Source organism: Saccopteryx bilineata, chromosome 1, assembly GCF_036850765.1.
Source record: "Saccopteryx bilineata isolate mSacBil1 chromosome 1, mSacBil1_pri_phased_curated, whole genome shotgun sequence".
Taxonomy (NCBI): domain Eukaryota; kingdom Metazoa; phylum Chordata; class Mammalia; order Chiroptera; family Emballonuridae; genus Saccopteryx; species Saccopteryx bilineata.
The window spans coordinates 17003338-17022629 of record NC_089490.1 but is presented as its reverse complement, the minus strand read 5'-3'; the positions used below and the strand labels follow the sequence as shown (position 1 = coordinate 17022629).

At 57.2% G+C, this 19292-nt stretch overlaps 1 protein-coding gene across 2 annotated transcripts in view; it reads left to right on the top strand.

The window, feature by feature from the left end:
* Positions 1 to 693: 693 nt before the first annotated feature.
* The window catches only part of KCNK5 (potassium two pore domain channel subfamily K member 5), a 39129-nt gene continuing 20530 nt past the window's right edge, over positions 694 to 19292 (top strand). Inside the window, exon 1 of one of the 2 annotated variants that reach the window (XM_066240755.1) lies at positions 694 to 1215. In XM_066240755.1, the coding sequence (XP_066096852.1) occupies positions 1030 to 1215 (186 nt within the window). In that variant the 5' untranslated portion in view covers positions 694 to 1029. Of the gene's footprint in view, positions 1216 to 3974; positions 4219 to 19292 lie in introns of those variants that run through there. The other variant, XM_066240803.1, reaches the window with a different exon arrangement.

Here is a 19292-nt window from a genome sequence, read left to right as displayed (position 1 = left end):
TTGAAAGCATTTAGTGCTAGGAAGAAAATAAGGCTAACAAGGGGGATAAGGAGTGTGTGTGTGTGTGGGGGGGGGCCGTTGCAATTTTAAATAGGCCTAGGAATATAAAAGAGGTCGTTTTCCCTAGAGTTAAGGGGTATATGTAGTGAGGATATGGGTACGGGAGGGGTAGCAGTGCTGCCTAGACTGGTTCTTCCCTGTCCCGGGGTCTCACACCAGAGCAAGTGAGAATGGGGCTATAAGGAGGGGCTGACATCCTGATTCCCCACAGTTTCTCCATTCCCTTTCTGATCCTCTTTCCCCAAGTTTATAATTCTAGGAAGGTGTGTGAAACAGAGAAACTGAGTATCAAGCTTTCTTGGCAGAAACGTCAGTAAAGGAAAACTGAACTACAATGAAAATAAAATAGTAGTAACTTCCCGATCCCAGTCATTAGGTACACGCTCACTTTACTTAGCACACCAGTACTAGTAACACACGCGAGTCCCAGAGTCCTCAAACGCTTAGGCATTTGGCACCGGGGCGCGAATCAAACAGTGGAGCGCACCTTGAGCGATTGTCGCGGCTGCGGGGCCTGCGTGGGCGGGGCCTGAGGCGGGGCCGGCGAGGGGCGGTCCTGGTCGGCCCCACCCCCGCGGGGGCCTGGCGCGGGCGGGCGGTGCTGGCTGGGCGCTGATTAAAGAGGCGCGCGGAGGCGGGCACGGCGCATACTGCTGTGGCGCGAGTAGTGCTGCCCACGTGTCTCCCAGAGTCGAGCCCTGAGTTCCTCCAGCTCCTTCGGCCCCCGCGATTCTGGGTCCCCTTGCTGTGAGCCTATCCTCAGCCTGCGTGAGCAGGACTCCACACAATTCCCCTGCGCCTACGTGGAGACAAAATCAACTTTGTCCGGGGAACCGCGCCGGGGGTACGGGGCACTGCGCATGCGGAGCTCCAAATTCAAACAGCTGTTTCCAGAGGCTGGAGGGAGGGTGGACAGGGAGCCTCGGAGGCTAGGGGACGCTTTCTCCAGGAGGCGGCCTCTCGGGAGCCATGGTGGACCGGGGCCCTCTGCTCACCTCGGCCATCATCTTCTACTTGGCCATCGGGGCAGCGATCTTCGAGGTCCTGGAGGAGCCGCACTGGAAAGATGCTTCGAAAACTTACTACACACAGAAACTGCATCTACTCAAGGAGTTCCCGTGTCTGGGCCAGGAGGGTCTGGACAGGATCCTGCAGGTGAGCCTCCGCTTTACCCCTACAAACACCTGAAGCTGGCTGGAGCTTTAGGGGTGCTGAAGGGACGCCCCTCACTATTTTGGATGACCCTCGGTCCCTGTGGGTTGTCCTGGGGGTGACAGGAGAGGATGCCTCATCATGGATCTGGCTGCTGGGATCTTTCGTTCACCCGTGGACACAGGAGTCACCCACGCGCGGAGACTCTTTGGAACCCAGTTTGTCCAGAGAAGAATTTAGGGTTGACCTCCGGGTGAACCAGGCCCCGCGGAGGCTCGGTGTGGGTGTGCGGGTGCCTCCCTCCTAGGAGCGAGGCTGTGGGTCGGATAAAGGCGTTTATCTTTCCTTGGAGACGCTCCCGGAGTTCGGGAGCCCAGCCAGGTGTCACCCCCCCTAACGTCACCTCCCATGTCCGCGGTCAGTGCGGCTCCCGCACGGCTTCTCTTCAGGACTGTGAGCCCGGCGGCGGCGTTGCAGGAGAGCCCCCAGTTCCGGCCTGAGCGGAGACCCCCTTCCCGCGTAGGGCTGAGTGAGGAGTGGGGTAAGGAGCTCTGCCAGGCTGGAACCGCCGGGATCGGGGCTGGTGACTGAGGTGCTGGAGACGCGCTCTGGCTGCCGGGAAAGCTTATCTCCTTATCTCGCCGTATGTATCTCGCCTATCCGGCAAGGCTAACTTCAAGGGCTTAGAGTTAAACTTGGTGAAAGTAGTAGGTTGAACAAAAGAACAAACCCTGGGGAGTCCACTTGGGAGAGGGGGGGAGGGAGGAGGGGGGAGGGGGGAGGGGAGAGTTTCTCATCTAGGTTGGCATTGGGAGTTTCTTCTAGTTCATATGCCCTATGGGTGTCATTGACCTCACTGGGGGAAACCGACCTTTGGCCATTTTGGGAATCGAAGCCCCCCTACCTTAGTTTTTAGAAGACTCTTCGTCTTAACCATCCACTGTTGGTCTGCACTAATGGCTTCCTCCAGTGCAGTGACCAAGACCTGAGTGAGAGCCCTCGAAGGCTCTAGGTTGTGAGGTGGAGTAGGGGTAGTTAGTGGATGGAAGATGTTGCATTGCCCATGAGGTGAAAGGCCCCAGCCACAAAGGAGGTCGTCTGATAAGGAACGACATTTAATCTACAGCAGTCCTCCCAGTACTTTATGGCTGTTTTGTGTGTGTGTGTGGGGGGGGGGGGGTTCTGGCCTCAGTTTCCCCATATTGTAAAGTAAGAATGGAACTGTCTTCCTCTCTGTTTCCTGTCCTGAACTGTTGGAACGTTGACAGCATTGGAAAACGTGAAGCTGTCTGCTTGTGGCTCCCCTTTATGCCCCAGAATTGATAAGACCTCACAGATGAGCAGATCGGTGCCTACCGGCAGCCGGGCCAATAGACTTGCGCCGTCCAGGGCCACCGGAAGAGGGGAGGCTTAGGGCTGCAGGGTGGGTGTTTGACTTCAGTGGGGAGAGGTCCCAGGATGGGGACCAGGAGTCCAGGTTGGTGAGGAGGATGAGCTTCAGAGGGTCGTTGGGTGGTCTGGCTCCTAATAGCAGGAGTTCTCAGGTGACGAGGGTCCCCTTGGCTGGGCATCTGCCCTCTGTACATGTGCTGGGGAGGGGGTCACTTGATAATTTCCCTTGAGGAAACAATTCTTTGGACAACGAGCTGTTGTTTAGTTTCTTGCTGGGCTTTGTTTAGAGGGGAAGAAGGCCGGCGAGCGTGATAAAGAATCGAGCTGCCCTCGAAGTTTCCCTCTTCCCTGCTCCTCCACCAACCACTGCAGGGGAAGGAAGGAAAGAATTCAAGGCTGAATGTGGGAAAATAAACTTCAAAACACGAGGAGAAGGGAAAAGGGGGGGTCTAGGGGCAGGCAGCCGGGTGCAGCTGGTGGTAGGAGCTTTGGAGGTTAGACAGCTTTCTTAAGGTAGTTTGAGCAAATGAAATGTCTCTTTATTTTGAGGTCCTGTTAACCCCCTCCCCCTAAAGCAGGCAGGTAACTTTTAGAAAAAAGATTTCGGCGTCAGGCCAGTGTGACTTGAAGATGATTGTGGATAGATAGCCCTGTCCCCATCCGCAACTCAGAAACTCAAACCGTCTCCAACTGGGCGAGTCTCTTCCCTTCATAGGAAAAACCCAAGAAATGCAAACCAGTGGAAGGAAGCATTTTGTTCGTGTTACCTTGTAGTCTCCAGAAGTCTGCCGGGCTGGGCGCTCTGGTGTGACTTAGGGCATTGCCTCAGACCTCGGGAAATTGGTTTAAGCAAAAAGGAAAAGTCAAAAATTTTTCCTATGGGGTTGTTTGGGCATTTTCCACCTGAAGTTCTGAATCACCTTTGTAATTCTAAAGAAGTCCTTTGCTAGGAATTCCTGGGGGTGGGGGCAGGCTCATGAGAAGGGCTGTTGGAAGGCTGTGGGGGTGGTGCTGGCTAGGTTGGGGGTTTTCTTAACACTGGAAATTGGGTGTGCTTTCAAATTCGTGAGAAAGGGAGTTCACACACCTTTCTGTAGCTCACTGGAAACAGTCCCTGAGGCCTCAGGTGCTTCCTCCCTGTTCAAGCTGTGGTTGAATTGAAGGGGAGGTAGACTTTCAAACGCCCTGCACCCCACCAGTTTTGGACCACGTGGTCACCGCCTTCCTGTCTTCAGAACCTTCTCAAACCCTTTGCTGTGACCCTTGCTCCACCAGGGGTTAGGCGACCGCCTCTCCAAGCCTCGCATGAGGGGAGTTAACTAACTCCTCCCCTCAGGGACTGAGCTAACAGCGCCCTTGGTGTTGGTGTTGTGGGTTGTATCTGCGTTTTATGAGAAAGGGCACAGTCTGATTTTTGCATCTGGCCTGGCCAATTTACCCGTCAAGCCATGTAAGTTCTCCATCTGCAACATGAGGGTCTGGTGAAGTAGAAGCATTCGGCCAGATATCCGTAGATGTCACGTAGGAGAGCCAGCTGGGCTGCCCGTCATTTGCATGCGTGGAGCACACACTGATCAAGGCAGCTCGCCAGGTGCTTTACCTGTCTTTGTTCAGGTACTCCTTTTCCTTTTGTTTTGTTTTTCCAGTTCAGGGACTCCTTGCAGCAACCTTACCTATTTAAATATGGACACACTGACGCTCAGGGAAGTTCGAGAGGTTTTGGTGACACAGGAAGGAGGCACAGCCTGGGGTGGGGACCAGCTGTCTACCTCCTTGTACACCCCTGCCTTTCCTCTTGGGCATGTGGAGCTATTGACTGGTTGTTCTGTAAGTGAGTTTAGTTTGTAAATTGGTTCCTCTAGACTTTGGTCGGCTGGGAAATTCTATTTTCTGTTCCCCCAAGAACAGGCGTCCGCACGCAGGCTTCTCCGTGCTGCGCCTGGCTGAGCAGGCGGGCTGCGTCACGGAAGGAAGCGTCGGTCCGCCGTGCCCCGGAACGCAGAGGATTGGGTTGGAGGAGCAGAATGAACCCTTCTCGGCTTTCACCACCGGTGTGCTGTGATCACAAACAGGAAGCATCTGAGATCTTACCTAGCACCAGGGATTCGGTTAAACACTTCACATTTATTCTTATTTTAATCTAATCTTGCTGACCACCCTCTTTGATAGGGGAGGACAAGGAGGCTCAAGAAAATGATACAACTTGCCCAGGATCGGACAGTGCGGAGTCAGGTTTCAGGCTGAAGTGTGTTGCGTTCCAAAGTACATGGGAATTAGATGACAAGCAATCACTAAGCACCCACTGTGCGCCAGACACGGAGCAAGTTGCTGGGAGTTCAAAGGTGAACTTAAGTCACAACCAAGCTTAGGCTGCCTGCTGGGGACAAGAATAAATAAACCCACCATGACAGCAGTTCCTGGGGTCCTCCCAAGGGTGTTCAGGAGGGACTTTTAACGAGGGCCTCCAGGTCCAGCCTGAGGGGTCAGGGAGAACTCTCAGGAGGAGGTGACCTCAAGCTAGAGTGGGGTCTTGGAATTAGCAGGGTTTAGCAGGGAAGAGAAGGGGGGAAAGGGTAGGGTGTTGCTTTGTGCTGTCACTCCTGACATTCCCTCCATCTCTTGGGGGTGTGGTAAAGGTCACCCCAGACCCTGCCCTCCACTGGGGTACCCATCCGTCACTAGGTTTTCCTAGACCACTCGCATAGGTGACCAGTTCCCAGAGCCTCTTGGATTTCACTGGCCTCCTTGCAGCCTAAGCTGCAAACTGTGTAATCTTATTGGGAGGTCTTCCATATGTCTGAAACCTCTCTCCTTTTATTTTCTGAACCCTTCCTACTCTCTCTGCATGCTCCCGTCGACAGGAGTGAAGCTCATTCCAATTTTGCGGCTCTGACATCCTGTTCTTCACACCATTCCTCCTCCTAAAATTTGAAAGATACAGCCGTGCGGTCAGGTTACATCTGACTCAAAATGCTCAGCATGGGGCACATTTCATGGAAATTGTTTTGGAGAACTGAGGGTTAACATAAAAACCTCTCTTGTGTCATGCCTTGTTGGAAATGGTAGAAGTGCACTGGTACGTTTAAATGCCTTTGTAAGTGAAGGGAACACAATAGATCTTTTGATTACCCAGGATTACGGAGGCCCCGCGTCATTTGCTCGGATTTGAACCCTCACCTTCTAGGAATGGAGAGGCAGAAAGTGGAGAAAAGTTGGGTTTGGGAGAGGAAATGGAAGAAAAAGGTCTCTTCCTAAGGGCTTGTTTCCTTATTAACGTTTCGCTCAAAGTTTGGGCAGCCAAAAGAAAAGAAAAAAAGAAATTCTCAAATTAGTAAATCTGCCTTAGTTAACTGCTCTGGTTAGAGTTTTAACAGTAAAGTGAATTTTTATTGAATCGTTTTGAGAGTTTTACTAGCGGCTGTAGGATGATTCCAGAAGGCACGGTAATAGAGACTTACTGAAGGTAGGAATTAGCAAGTGTTGAAATGTTCTGGCAGAAGTGGGGGCTTCCTATAGGAGGGGTGCAAGGGGTGAGGACTGTTGCTTCTGAGTATTTTCCTGGGCTTTTGCCATCTTTATAGTCTGTTGTTTAAAAGAAACAGAATCTTCTAGTTTTGAAGACTGTGCCTGGCTGGCTCCGACCTCAAACCATGGGCTTTCATCTTGAACTTGGCTGTTTGCTGTGAGCTTGGACTCAGCCTTTGAACTCTATGTGTGTGTGTACGGGGTGGGGCGGGGGTGGCGAGCGGGGAAGTGCAAGGCTTTGGGGCGCAGAGGAGCCGTGCTCCTGAGAGGGGTACTCCCCAAGAGTGTCTTCTCAAATGGGGATGTTAGATCCGAGGGGTGTGCTACGGAGAGGCCAGGTGAGGTCGGTGACTGTCGGAAAACACTGGAAACAGGTTCCTCTCCTTATATCCCTTTCGGGGAGTGGAGAGGGAGATTCCGTGAACATGCCCCTGGATCAGTCCCGCACCCTGGCCTTGGACTGCGGCCACAGGGCAGAAGGAGGAGGGAGGGAAGGGTCAGATAAGGAGGCTTTCTGGGTTTAGCCAAAGAATTTGAACTCACCAAGTTATTGCCATTTTCAAGTCAGGGAGTGACCAGCATTTCGGAAAGTTCTTCTTCAGAGCCGTTTGTGACTTGAAAGAAGGGGAATATTCTACTGTGCATAACGGTATTCCTGTGGGCGGATCCCTTGCCCCCCCCCCCCCCCCCCCGTGAGGGTTGTGATAAGGGCACTTCCTCCCTTCTCCTGAGAGATGGAGTGTGGTTTCTCTACCAAAGCCTTCGGCGCACAGCCTCCCCCTCAGAGAGCCTGCCACGCTCCCTCACTCGCCCCAACTTGCAGTTGAGGTGCCACTCCTTTCCACGAGCCCCTTGGGGGGTGTCTAGATCTGGGTCCCCCTCCCTGCCAGAGACACCCCCCACCTGACGACCTGCACAGACTCTGCCTTCGTTGTACCTTTATGTAGAAGTGGGGGCGGGGCAGCGTGCTTCGCTCTGTGCGCTGCCTGAGGCCTCTAGGCTTCTTGGGAGCAGTTAATCTGGTCCCCAGCTTCAGAGACCTGGGCGACGTTAGGGGACCACAGAGGAGCCCGTGGCTCCAGCTGTCTTAGGGGACCACAGAGGAGTCCGTGGCTCCAGCTGTCGTTTCTGTGTGTGCTGGAGCTTCCGAAACCAGACGGGGCTCCAGCCCCCAGGAGCTGAGGCTGGCTGGGGAGAGGAGCAGGGCCGGGGCGGGGGAAGTGGGGAAATCCAGTCCTGGTGCTGACTGATGGTGTGCAGATGGCTGAGGCTGGAGAGATGCACGCGGGTCAGAGGGCCTCAGAGGATTCGGTGCCGGCTTCCGAAGGCCCGTAGCAGCCCCTGGCCAGCAGGGGGATCGGCCCGAACGAAGCATAACCCCTGCCCTCAGGGATCCCCGGTCTAGAGGAAGAAAGGCGAGGAGCTGTTACCAGGGGGACGGCGGCCAGTGGGTTCCGAGGGTGGACCATCGACAGGCTAACTTCTGCTCTTGAACTTGGAGGAGGGGACTCGGAGGCCGGCGGGAAGGGTGAGCGGTGTGAAGAGCAGCCCCTGTGAGCGTTCTCCCAGGAACCGGCATGTGCCAGGCACTGGGCTGGTGCTTCACCTGTGCCTCGCCGAGCCAGTCCTGTGGGCCAGGTGTTACTGCTCTGCCCACTGGACAGGAAACTGGAGGCCAGGGGATTTGCCCGCGTCTACACGGCTAGCTGGAGGCCGAGGTTCACAGTGCCGCGCTGACTTCAGAGCCTTGCCGAGTGGAGGCCGAGCCGGAGGTTGGAGTGATGAGAGCGAGATGGGACGGTGGTGATGGCCGGGTAACAGGCCCGAGCACCCGCCTGGCCACGGGCGTGTGAGCCGTGGTGTGCAGGTTCTCAGCCCTTAGCAGCCGGTGCTCTGACTGGTACTGCTACCTCATGGTGGGAGCCGTAGTGAGGACCTCGGAGGCTCTGTAACTGGTCTGAGCCCATGCAGCCGGGAAGTGGGAGACCGGGGCCTTGAACCCAGAGCCCATACTCCGAGCCGTTTTAAGTGAGGCCACCAGGAGGGTGGGGGGATAAAAAGGAACAAAGGCCTAGAGGAGGAAAATGCAAGGTCCGTGTGCTGTCTTCAGAGGCGTGGGACAACTTCCAGTTTGCTTACTCAGCGGCGTGACTTGAGCAAGCCACCTGCTCCTCTACGAAACGGGACAGCAGTACAGGAGCTCCCACATTCCCGCAGAATCCGTGTAGGCTCCTAGACGGAGCGCCTGGCATCTGCGACAGGCCACGGGCCAGCTTTCAGCGGCTGTTTCTGTGTCCCCTCTCTCTGCGGGGGGGGGGGGGGGGTTCCTCGCCTGCCTCAGGCCCCATTGAGGGCTGAGCTCCCAATCTGCAGATGGACTCACAGACAATAAAATGCACCTAACCCCTCCATTTTCCATTGTCCTCAAATGCACCCACAACCCACCCTCCCCTCAGAAGAGCTCCCGGTCACCACCAAAGCCATGGAAGCTTCACTTCCTTTCCTCACAGTAGGGCCCTGCTCCCTGCTCAGTCTCGGCTTATCCGGGGCCGTGTTAAACCTTTTCCCTTCTGGGGGATTCCTGGGTCCAGATGGCCTCGTGGGGTGGGACCTCCCTGGAAGGCGGTCACGTGGGATCCGGGGTCAAACTTGTACCCTCCTCGGGGGCTGACGCACTACCCACCTCTCCCCTTTCAGAGCCCTTGGTAGTCAGGGCTCTTTGATTGGCTTTGAAATGTATATTCTATTTTTCCTCTCCTCTATCTAAATATTTGGGTTTCCTGCCTAAATATCTAGGGAGGATTGTGTACTTCTGGCTGTTGTCACCTCCCGTGGCCCACTGTGATCTTGCCGCAGCTGCTCACTCAACCCCTTTCATGGGGGACAGGCTTGCCTCAAAGGCCAGGAGAGAAGCCCAGTGGAGCCCCTCCCTCGGCCTGAGTGCGCCGGCGCTTAGGGCTGGGGCTGCGGCCTTTGTCTGGACTGCTGTGCACGGAATAGTTCGGATTCTCCCTACAGAATGGTTTGTGCTGGGTGACCCTGGTCACACTGCGTCTCTCTGAAGTCCACTTCCTTTGAGTAAATTCATCTGTTCGTTCAAGGAGACACAGAGTACCTGTCACATGAGGCCCGGCTAGACTGCAGGAACCCATGCGGTGGGGCCACGGCTCCCAACCATTGGCTCTAAGTCCCCAGGCCAAGCCCACGAGACAGGCTCAGGTTGTGTGTGTGGGTTTTAGTCAACCGGTGACTTGCCCAGAACCTGCCTATTGAACCTGAGTGCCCAGCATGGTGCCTGGCTCTGAGGGGGGGAATGCCGAGAGCCATGTGGACCTTCCGGCTGGAGGTCCGGTCAGGAGGGGCCCTAGCCGAGCCTCTCATAAGATAAGGCGGTTATTGGGGGTAAACTGAGCCAGGCCCAGACTCTGGCCCTGGTCTCCAAGGCTCTGGATCCTGGAGAGGGGAGAGGGCGTGCCATTATAAAAATTTACTCCCACCGTCCCCTTCAAGCCACGTGAGGTGAGACCGTGTTTCCTAGTGGTTGAGGACAGGCTTTTAGGTCGCCCCTAAGCGCCTGCTTCATTGGATGCCCGCGGGAGTGGACGCACTGCAGGGACGCATGGGCAGCTCACCCACTTCGTCCCCGTTGAACCTTTAAGACCCACTCATTGTCCCCTTCTCCATCTGAGGGGTTTTACAGAACAAACAGCTCTCCCTTCGGGGGTCCAGCCCTCAACAGGAATCCTCTTCTCTGTCCACTATCCCTTGCTTCATGGTCTTTTCCGAAACGCCTTTCCCCTGGGGTTCACAAGGTGGCCGGCGTGAGCGTATTTAGGAGGCCTGTCCCCGCAGGGCTGGCGGTGGAAGGGAGCTGTGCTTTCTGCTCTAAAGGAACTGGAGACGGAGCAGATATCCATCCAGCCCTCCCTTCAGGAGGTGCTTCCGTCACGCGCACGCCCCGCGTAGGTCACGCGCACGCCCCGCGTAGGTCACGCACACGTACGATGTGCCCAGGTCTATTTGAGACCTGCTGCAGAGAGAGAAAGTTTTGCCCCTGCCCTTTGGGGGGCAAAACTTCAGACGACGGACCGCAGAACCCAAGAAGGCAAATGAAGTGCTGGAGGGAGGGGTTGGGGGGAGACAGCACCCCTCTGCCTCTTCCTTGTGGAAACTTGTTTGATCTCCAGAGCCTTCTGAGAAGGAGCAGGAGGGAGGCTGGGCTGTTTGCATGGAGAAGGGCGTGTCCGCAGCTGGTATCTCTTTGGCACGACGGGAGCCAGTGCTGGGCCTTTTCTGCCCTCTGGCCCACCCCACAGGGCACCCCCTTCACAGCTGACCAAGGGTGTTGGCCCAGGGGAGGCGGCAGGGGTGTCGCCTGCAGAGACATAGGCCCCCCCACCTCACTGTGTGGGCTCTGCAGACCCACCCTCCAAGGCTCCTTCCTGCAGCCTCTCTGGGCCTGCCTCTCTGAGGTCTGGCAGGGAAATGCCATCCCATTTGCCAGATGGAAAAACTGAGGCCTGGTGAGGAGCTGGGCACAGACTGTCGCTAGAACCAAGCTCAGGTTATAAAGGGGTTCCACGTGCCCAGGTCCAGGGAGCCTTTTTCTTCAGGGAGCCATTTGTCACGCTGCCTCTAATCCCCTTTGACGTGGCCCTTAAATCACAACCTTGCTGGTTGTGGTGGCGGACAGCGCTTGCTCAACGAACACTAACCGGTCTGCCGACTCCCTAACCTGCCCGCACGCCCCTTCCTGTCCTCCCGAGCACCCCCACACACCTAGTGAGTTTCTCTGGGGCAGGAGGCGAAATTCAGAGACTCGGAAAGGCCAGAGCCTGGGGCAGAAATGATCCAATGCCTCCCCCAGGGAGTTTCCGGTCACAGGACAGCGCTCCCCAAGGGTCTGCGCCCAGGAAGCTGTTGTTGGCTGATTTCTTGGAGCCTTGGAGGCAGGTGTGGCTGGTGGCCGTGGGGTCAGGCTCTGGTCTCTCTGTAGCCCGGACCGAAGGCCCAAGCTTTGTGAGGTTATGTAACTTTTCCAAGGTTGCCTTGCTCACCAGAGGCAGGGGAAGTACAATAAAAGAGTAATTAGAGCTAAGTGGGGCAATTAGGGAAAGTTTCTGGTAAGCATTGACCACAAGAACTGGGATAAAAGGTGATTGCCACACCTAATAGGTCCTCTGGTCACTGCCACTGCAGTCAGGGACTCTCAGAACCAGATCTGGACCCCCAGCTCAGAACAACCTCCTCCCCCCCCCACACCCATGGCTTGTCCCTGAGACAAAGGGCTGACACGCTCTCAGTGGCCCAGGTGACCTGGACTCTGCTACTCGTGCGGTCCCGCCTCTCTGTGTCCCCTACCCCTCATCCCAGGAGCCTTGATACAGGCAGGAGGCCCAGCATGTCCACTAATCCCACAAATCCCACAGGTGACGGGATGGGGCAGGGGGTGGCACAGGGAGGCGTGAGGACAGTCACAGCAGTAGGAACATGAGCTGGCACCCAGGGGAGGGAAGGCTGTGTGGGCCAGGTGAGGGCCAGGGCCACGTCCCGCCGGCTCCCCAACGACGGTGGGCTGCGCGCTGTGGGGAGCCTCGTTTTGCAGATACGGCGACAGAGATGGAGTCGCTGAGCCAAGGCCGCGCAGCCAGTGTCTGGCCCGGGCCCAGGCTCTCTGCGTCCCGAGCGCTGCGGGGCCGCCTCTGTCTCATTTTAAACCCCGCGTGTCCTAGACCCGTGCCCGTCCTCCCGGCCTCGCCAAGCTGTGCCAGCCAGTCCTTGGGGCTGTTTTCTGCTGGGACCCCATTAGCTCCCGGCACCCCGGCATGCTCTGGCTCTCTCCACTCGGCTCTGTGGGTCTGACACCGCCGTGCCTGACCACATGGACCGTCTATAGCAGTGGTCCCCAACCTTTTTTGGGCCACGGACTGGTTTAATGTCAGAAAATATTTTCACGGACCGGCCTTTAGGGTGGGACGGATAAATGTATCACGTGACCGAAACAAGCCTCAGGAGTGAGGCTTAGACGGATATAACAGAGGGAATCTGGTCATTTTTTAAAAAAGAAAACATCGTTCAGACTTAAATAGAAATAATGTAAGTTATTTATTCTTTCTCTGCAGACCGGTACCAAATGGCCCTTGGACTGGTACCGGTCCGCGGCCCGGGGGTTGGGGACCACTGGTCTATAGGTTTGTTTGCCATTGTCAGTGTGAAAAGTTTGAACGCAGGCACACCTGGGTTCTGGAAGTGGGTGCCATGCCTCAGAGAGCTGGGACTGTGGGCTCTGCCCCGCCCCCAGCCCCTGACCCCTGTCGCCCTTCATCAAGACCTAGCAGGCCCCTGACCCTTCCCTGCAGGATTTGTGGGTCAGGGGACCCAGAGACCCGTCTCGGGGAAAAGGGAAGGGGAGACACAGTTGCCTCTCAGCCGTGGGGGGTCCTGCCTGCGTCTCATTATCTGTCACCTCCCTAACAGCTACACCCACATCTGTGACAGGTCCTCCCGTTTGGGTTCCCCAGGGCTGACCCCCAGCAGGACACTGGCCTGCACCTTGGGGGGGAAGAGTTTGCCCCAGCCTCCGTCCTGGGGTGTGAGCGCTGCCCAGACCCCGGGCCTCCGTCCTGGGGTGTGAGCGCTGCCCAGACCCCGGGCCTCCGTCCTGGGGTGTGAGCGCTGCCCAGACCCTGCCTGCACGGCCGGGGACCCCGGGGCGGGTCCTTCATGGGCTGAATGTTTCCTTTGGCTTGGGGGCCTTGTGTGACTAGCACGGCTTCTTGCTCCTCCCATGCCCCGGATGCGGGATGGCACCTGTTCCCAGACCCTCTGCAGGAGAGAGAACAGCAGCGGCTTGTCCCTTCCCCGTCGCTCCTGTTCAAATAACACCCTTGCCTCCCAGGTCGTGGAATGCATCCTGACAGTGTTGGCTTTGGAAGGGCGCCCTGTCCCTTCTCAGCATCCAGGCCCCCTTGGAGCGGCGGGTGGAGGGCCGCCCGTCCCCGGGAGAAGTGCTGAGTGGGCTAAGTGGGGCAGGCTGTGCGGGAGTGTCTTGTCAGCAACCCCTGGGGAGCAGGAAAAGGGAGGGTGTCCTGATTATCAGCTTTTCAACACCCACCTCTCCCAGCCTCCGGACGCTGAACAGGGGCCCCAGATCTACTTACCAGTGTGGCCCGGTGGGGGACTAGAAGACAGAGCCAGCTGGGGCCTGGCGGGGCCGATGTGCTGTGTGACTAGGCCAGGTCCCTGCCCCCACTCTGAGCCAAGGACTTGCTCGCTCAGGCCAATTAGGCACCCGCTGTGCTGTTTTTAAGGGTCTGGGGAGTTATGAGAAGGGTTAGATGTTATTCCAGTCTTGGCTGTTGGAGTGGGGCCATGTACTGTATGTTATTAAGCAAGTTGTGACGTGCTGTAGGGGTCTCAGGCGCTCCAAGGGGGAGGTTTCCCTGACCCTGGACCTGGGGGTTGCCTTCCTTTGAGCCCCGTCATCCTCTGGGCATGAGGCCTCTGCCTTGTGTGCACTCCCCTCCCCACCCCCACCCCCTGTCCCACAAGGCCCTCAGCTTGTGCCCTATTGGATTCCAAACTCAGCACACTGAAGAGGGTAATTATTAATGAACATCCTGAACTGCGAGTCCGTGTACCCCCCTCCGTGGCCTTCCAGATGGGTCCACCTCCAGTCTGGAAACTGCGATCAAGGCTCCTCCCAGCGAGGGGGCCTGCCAGGCCGGCCCCTGCCCTCCCCCAGCAAGCACTCTGGGCCTGTCCCCACCTCTCTGCCTCGTGCGTGTGCAGTGCCCTCTTCCCCGAGGACGCTCTGTTCTCTTTCGGGACAGGTGGGTAGGTTGCCCGGTGAAGTGCGTCACATCTCCCCGGCGAGCATCTGTCTAGACCCAGGGCAGAATCCGCAGGGCGTCTGGTCAGGGCCAGCTCGGACTCATCGGGGGCACCTCGGGGTTCCTGCTCGAAGGCTGCCGTGCTCACCAGGCAGGCGGGCTGGGATCCGAGGGCTCCCCGGTCTCGGCTTCGGCTTGCCCTCTCTTCTCAGAATGCCCGGTCTCCCTGCGCCTGCTCTGGGTTGGGGTCGTTGCGTCCATGGCATTCGCTTCTCCCTTCCTGCAGCTGGTCTCCCACCTGTGTGCACACTCCCCCACACGCCTCCGCGCTCCTCTGCACACACGGTTTCTCCCCGGCCTGTGGCGTCAGGAGCCTCGGACAGCCTGCCGCGGGGCCGCGGGGCGCAGAAGCTGCCCAGGCCCTGGGGTGGGGGTGGTTTCTGGTGCCACGAGCCCGATGTGATGTTACACGAAAGCAAGCCCGGTGGAGGGCGGGCCCGTGTGGGCTCTCCAGGGCACGGTCAGAGAAGCCCGGCGGACAGCCAGCAGGGGGGCGCTGCCGGGTCGCGGACAGGGTGGTTGATGCCTTGCTCTTCCTCTGCCTCCCCAGTTTTCTGTAATGCTGTGGTATCGCTTTTAAAGCCAAGAAAGCTAATTTTCCTAAAGGGTAAGGTCATGCATATGGCATTAGCCCCCTCTGTCTACGCTGGCCATTTGTTTTATTTTATTTATCTATCTATTCATTTTAGAGGAGAGAGAGAGAGAGAGAGAGAAGGGGGAGGGGCAGGAAGCATCAACTCCCATATGTGCCTTGACTGGGCAAGCCCAGGGTTCTGAACCGGCGACCTCAGCGTTCCAGGTCAAAGCTTGATCCACTGCGCCACCACAGGTCAGGCCTATGCCGGCCATTTTTAATGTACGAGGTGCACAGGCCACTGATAAACAGGGTTTCAACAGAACACCCTCTGAGAACTGGTGCCACCTGTGTAACCACTGACCAGTCTGCTGATATTTTTAAGTCTAGCTGTCGGAGTGGCGGCTTCCTGGTAGCCATGCTGTTGCACTCCGGTGGGCAGGTCTCAGAACCTGAGGAAACCGGGTGGGCTCTGCTCTGCAGACCAGGAAGTGAGAGCTTGGGCACGCCAGTTGACAGTCACCAAAAGAACGTGATTCTTCAGCCAGAGGCCTGTCAGAACCAGCAGGGCACCAGCAGCTGTCCCCAGTGTTGGGGGCAATGTCACCTGCATGGAGGGGACCCTCCAGAGGTCCGTGGACAAGTATTCTATTGGTCTCTGTGTGCACCTAGCTCCTTGGGGGCCCAAGAAAATCTTGCCTTGTCTTTCACACTAAGCACAGCAAAATGCATGCACGAGCAAGATTGGGGACCGCCCAGGACCAGGCAGGAGCTCGCTGTGGGCCTCGGCCGGCAGGTTGGGTCAACCTGAGGGCCCAGGGGAGGCAGACCTTGCCTGGGGAAGGGTTTGGGTAGTGACCACCCCCATGTCACTCGCTACCTTCATTAACAGGGGTCCCCAAACTACGGCCCATGGGCTGCATGCGGCCCCCTGAGGCTATTTATCCGGCCCCCTGTCGCACCGGAAGAGGCACTTCTTTCATTGGTGGTCAGTGAGAGGTCGTAAAGCGCAGCGTCACTCACGTACAGTACTACTTCCGGTGACGTGGGACGCACGCGTCACGGCTCCGGAAGCACGTCATATCACTTGTTACGTCTAGCAGTGACAAATATGGAACTGGACATTGACCATCTCATTAGCCAAAAGCAGGCCCATGGTTCCCATTGAAATACTGGTCAGTTTGTTGATTTAAATTTACTTGTTCTTTATTTTAAATATTGTATTTGTTCCCGTTTTGTTTTTTTACTTTAAAATAAGATATGTGCAGTGTGCATAGGGATTTGTTCATAGTTTTTTTTATAGTCCGGCCCTCCAACGGTCTGAGGGTCAGTGAACTGGCCCCCTGTGTAAAAAGTTTGGGGACCCCTGTTCATTAATATGTGATATAACTGACTATGGTGGCTGTTTAATTTTAAGTTAAAACCTGTAAAATTAAAGTTTAGGTCTTCAACCACACCAGCCACTTCTCATCAAAGGCTCAGTAGTCACAGGGGACTGCTTCAGGTCTAGAACATTCCGTCAGCACAGAGTTCTAACGGAAAGTGCTGGAGTGTTGACGGGAATCGGTCGGCGAGGTTTCCGACGGCACGCAGGCCTCTCCGGGCGCCCCGTCAAATCGCAGGCCTGCTCCGGGGTGGGAAAGGGGAGGCCTGGCATGGCAGCCGTGGAGTGGGGAGGGTGAGCTGGGACCCCACAGGAGGGTTTTCCCCTCTCGCACCCACCAGGACACTTGCCAGCTTTCCCCAAGTGAGCACACCCACCGGTCTGGTTTACAGAAAGCAGAGTTCGCAGAGGCCTGTTGAGAGCCTTACCCCGTCTGCCCCATCCATCAGACTCAGATGAGTGTGTATTTGGCGGGAGGGTCATTCCTGGTGTCCCCAAACCCAGCGTCATTGGTCAGCCTTGGCTCCATTGGAGGTGAGACCAGGCTGTAGAAAGTGGATCCTTTTTCATGGGCCTCCCACTCAAAACGTGGGGTCCCAATTGTTTCTCGTTGCCCCCTCTAATGCCAGCCCCTCAGCCCACCAGTCTGCGGCGAGGTGCGCACCCCTGTTCCCCAGTCCTTGCGAGGAAAGCCTTTTCCTAAGGTGCGGGTCACGGGTCAGGGGAAGCTGCTGGTCGCATGGGCACGTCTTCCTGTTGGCATGAGACCTGCAGATGTGTCTTCCTGCCGCGAGTCTAGAAAGAGGAAGAAGAGGGTGGCCGACGAACGGGCAGGCTGTGCCTCCGTGACCTCCGGGGCCCGCGCTGGGGCCTGGGCCGGGGGAGGCAGGGCTCTGACAATGAGGGTCTGGGGGTGGGGTGGGCAGTCTGCAGAGCAGGGAGAGCACCTGACTGGGAGACGGCTCCGGACTAGCTCGGTCGTGGCTTTTGAGCCTCAGTTTCCCCACCTGTGTTTGGGCTTCTCATCCTGTCTTGTTCCCCTTCGCTTGGACTGGAAGGGGGCATGCCGGGTGCCCCTGGGCCTGTCCCGGCCTCACCGTTGGTTTGCCTGCTGCCACCCCTGTCAGGTCACTCCTGGCTGCCTGCCTGTGTCTTGTTAGACAGCGAAGTCCTCCTGGACAGGCCTCTCTCTGTCTTACACTACTACCTTGTTCTGCCCACAGCATCAGGACACATGGCTGGTGCTTGATCTATGAGCTACGTCAGGAGTCCCCAAACTACGGCCCGCGGGCCACATGCGGCCCCCTTAGGCCATTTATCCGGCCCCCGCCGCACTTCTGGAAGGGTACCTCTTTCATTGGTGGTCAGTGAGAGGAGTATAGTTCCCATTGAAATATTGGTCAGTTTGTTGATTTAAATTTACTTGTTCTTTATTTTAAATATTGTATTTGTTCTCATTTTGTTTTTTTACTTTAAAATAAGATATGTGCAGTGTGCATAGGAATTTGTTCATAGTTTTTTTTTATAGTCCGGCCCTCCAACTGACTGAGGGACAGTGAACTGGCCCCCTGGGTAAAAAGTTTGGGGACCCCTGAGCTACGTCATGCAAGGGAAGTTTGTCCATCACGCTGGTCCTATGCTTCTTTGGGTTAACTTAGGTTGGGTGGGCGGTTCTGTATGTGGGTGGCGGCTTGGTGCCTGGCCACAGGCAGTGTTTGTAGTAGGCAGACAGTTTTGCCCACTGCCCCCAAGAGGGGAATGGCCCAGGTCCCCGGGGTGGGGAAGAGAGTACACTCATTGCCTTCTCCCCGGGAGATGATATATGCAGGAGGGAGGGGCAGGCTGTGTCCTGGATGCCCACTGCTAGGTCACTTGTTGGGCCCTCAGCAGCCCTGGATAAATGGTCCTCTCTGGACAAGTCTGAGAAGTGGCCACCCCACCTGCCACTCGCAGTGTTTCCCAGGAAACCGAGTTCTCCCAGGAACGGGATGCACTGACTTGAGTGGGTCTCACTCTCCTGTCTGACCCTTGGGTGACTTGGAAGTCTGGTCACATTTACTTTTCTGCCTTCCGCCTTCCCCTGGCCCCACACGGTGCCTTGGGACCCTGAAAGAAAGCCCACCCCAGGGTTGCCAGGGTTCGGAAGCTAGGAATGCCCAAGTCAGGAGCGTGTCTAACTTTGCCTGTGTGCCTGCTTCGCGCTCTTCACGTTCACGTCCCACAAGCCTCGGACCCATAACCCTGAGACCGGCGGGGGGGAGGCGGGAGGGTGAGTGGAGGAACGGGGAGTAGCCAACGCGCAGGCCTGAGCGTCGAATGCTCTGTGCTCTGCTGAGGACCCCCAGAGCCTGGTGGGCGTCAGGGGCTCGAGCAGCCTTGAGAACCAGAGCCTCTGTGGAGGAGGAAGAACGTGTGTGTGTGAGGGCCCTGTCCTGGGCCCCTGCCTCCGGCCCTTCGCAGTGGGGCTGTCTGGGTCAAGATTCTCCCCACGCCGGCAAGAGATTTCCGTTTCCTGTCACCCTGGCTTGTCCCTGGCCCTGGGGCTGGGGGGCAGGAGGTTTCTCCGAGCCCTGCACCCCCCCTCACCTCCGCCAGCCTCCCTGTGCTCGGAGGGCCGGCTGTACTTTTCCATACCTTCGGCACAAGACGGCTGTTTCTTCACCCTGGTCACGTCCCCGCCCAGTGGCTCCGGGATGGGAGGGGTGCGGGGCAGGCTCCTGGGCACCGTCCCTGCAGCACGCTGGTGGCCTAGAGCGGGCTCCCGTCCCCTTCCCACACTATTTGGGGGTCTGCTTGGTGTCTCAGCCCTTGGATCCCCATCCCGATGGGGGCCGTGGGGACCAGAGCCCCGGGCAGCCGCCGTGCTGTGAGGTTTATGTCTGGAGTCTGCACGTGAGGGCAGAACTGCCTTTGCATCTGGTCCACTGACTCCACTGGTGGGGCATCATGGCCTTAGCTCCTGCCTCCAGCTGCGATTCAGTGGGGTCTGATCTGGGATTTGGGGGCTGTCGAGGCAGAAGGCTCGACAAAGGCTCACAAAGGGTAGAGCACCCATCCCCAGATGCCTGTGCTGATTTGCCAGTAGTTCCTTGTACAGTTTACTCCAGAGGGGAGGAGGCCAGCCGGTGTCGTCTCTGGCTGGAGGCTGGACGACCGAAGGACCTGGGGCTCGGCCCGCAGCCACAGGCGCTGAGGTGAGAGTCCAGACAATAGGAAGGTTTGGAGGCAGGTGGTTTGGCCCTCAGGAGGATCCTTTGTGAGGAGGGGTGGGGTGAGGTGGGCTCGGACAGAGGCAGAGGGCCAGGTTGGAGTG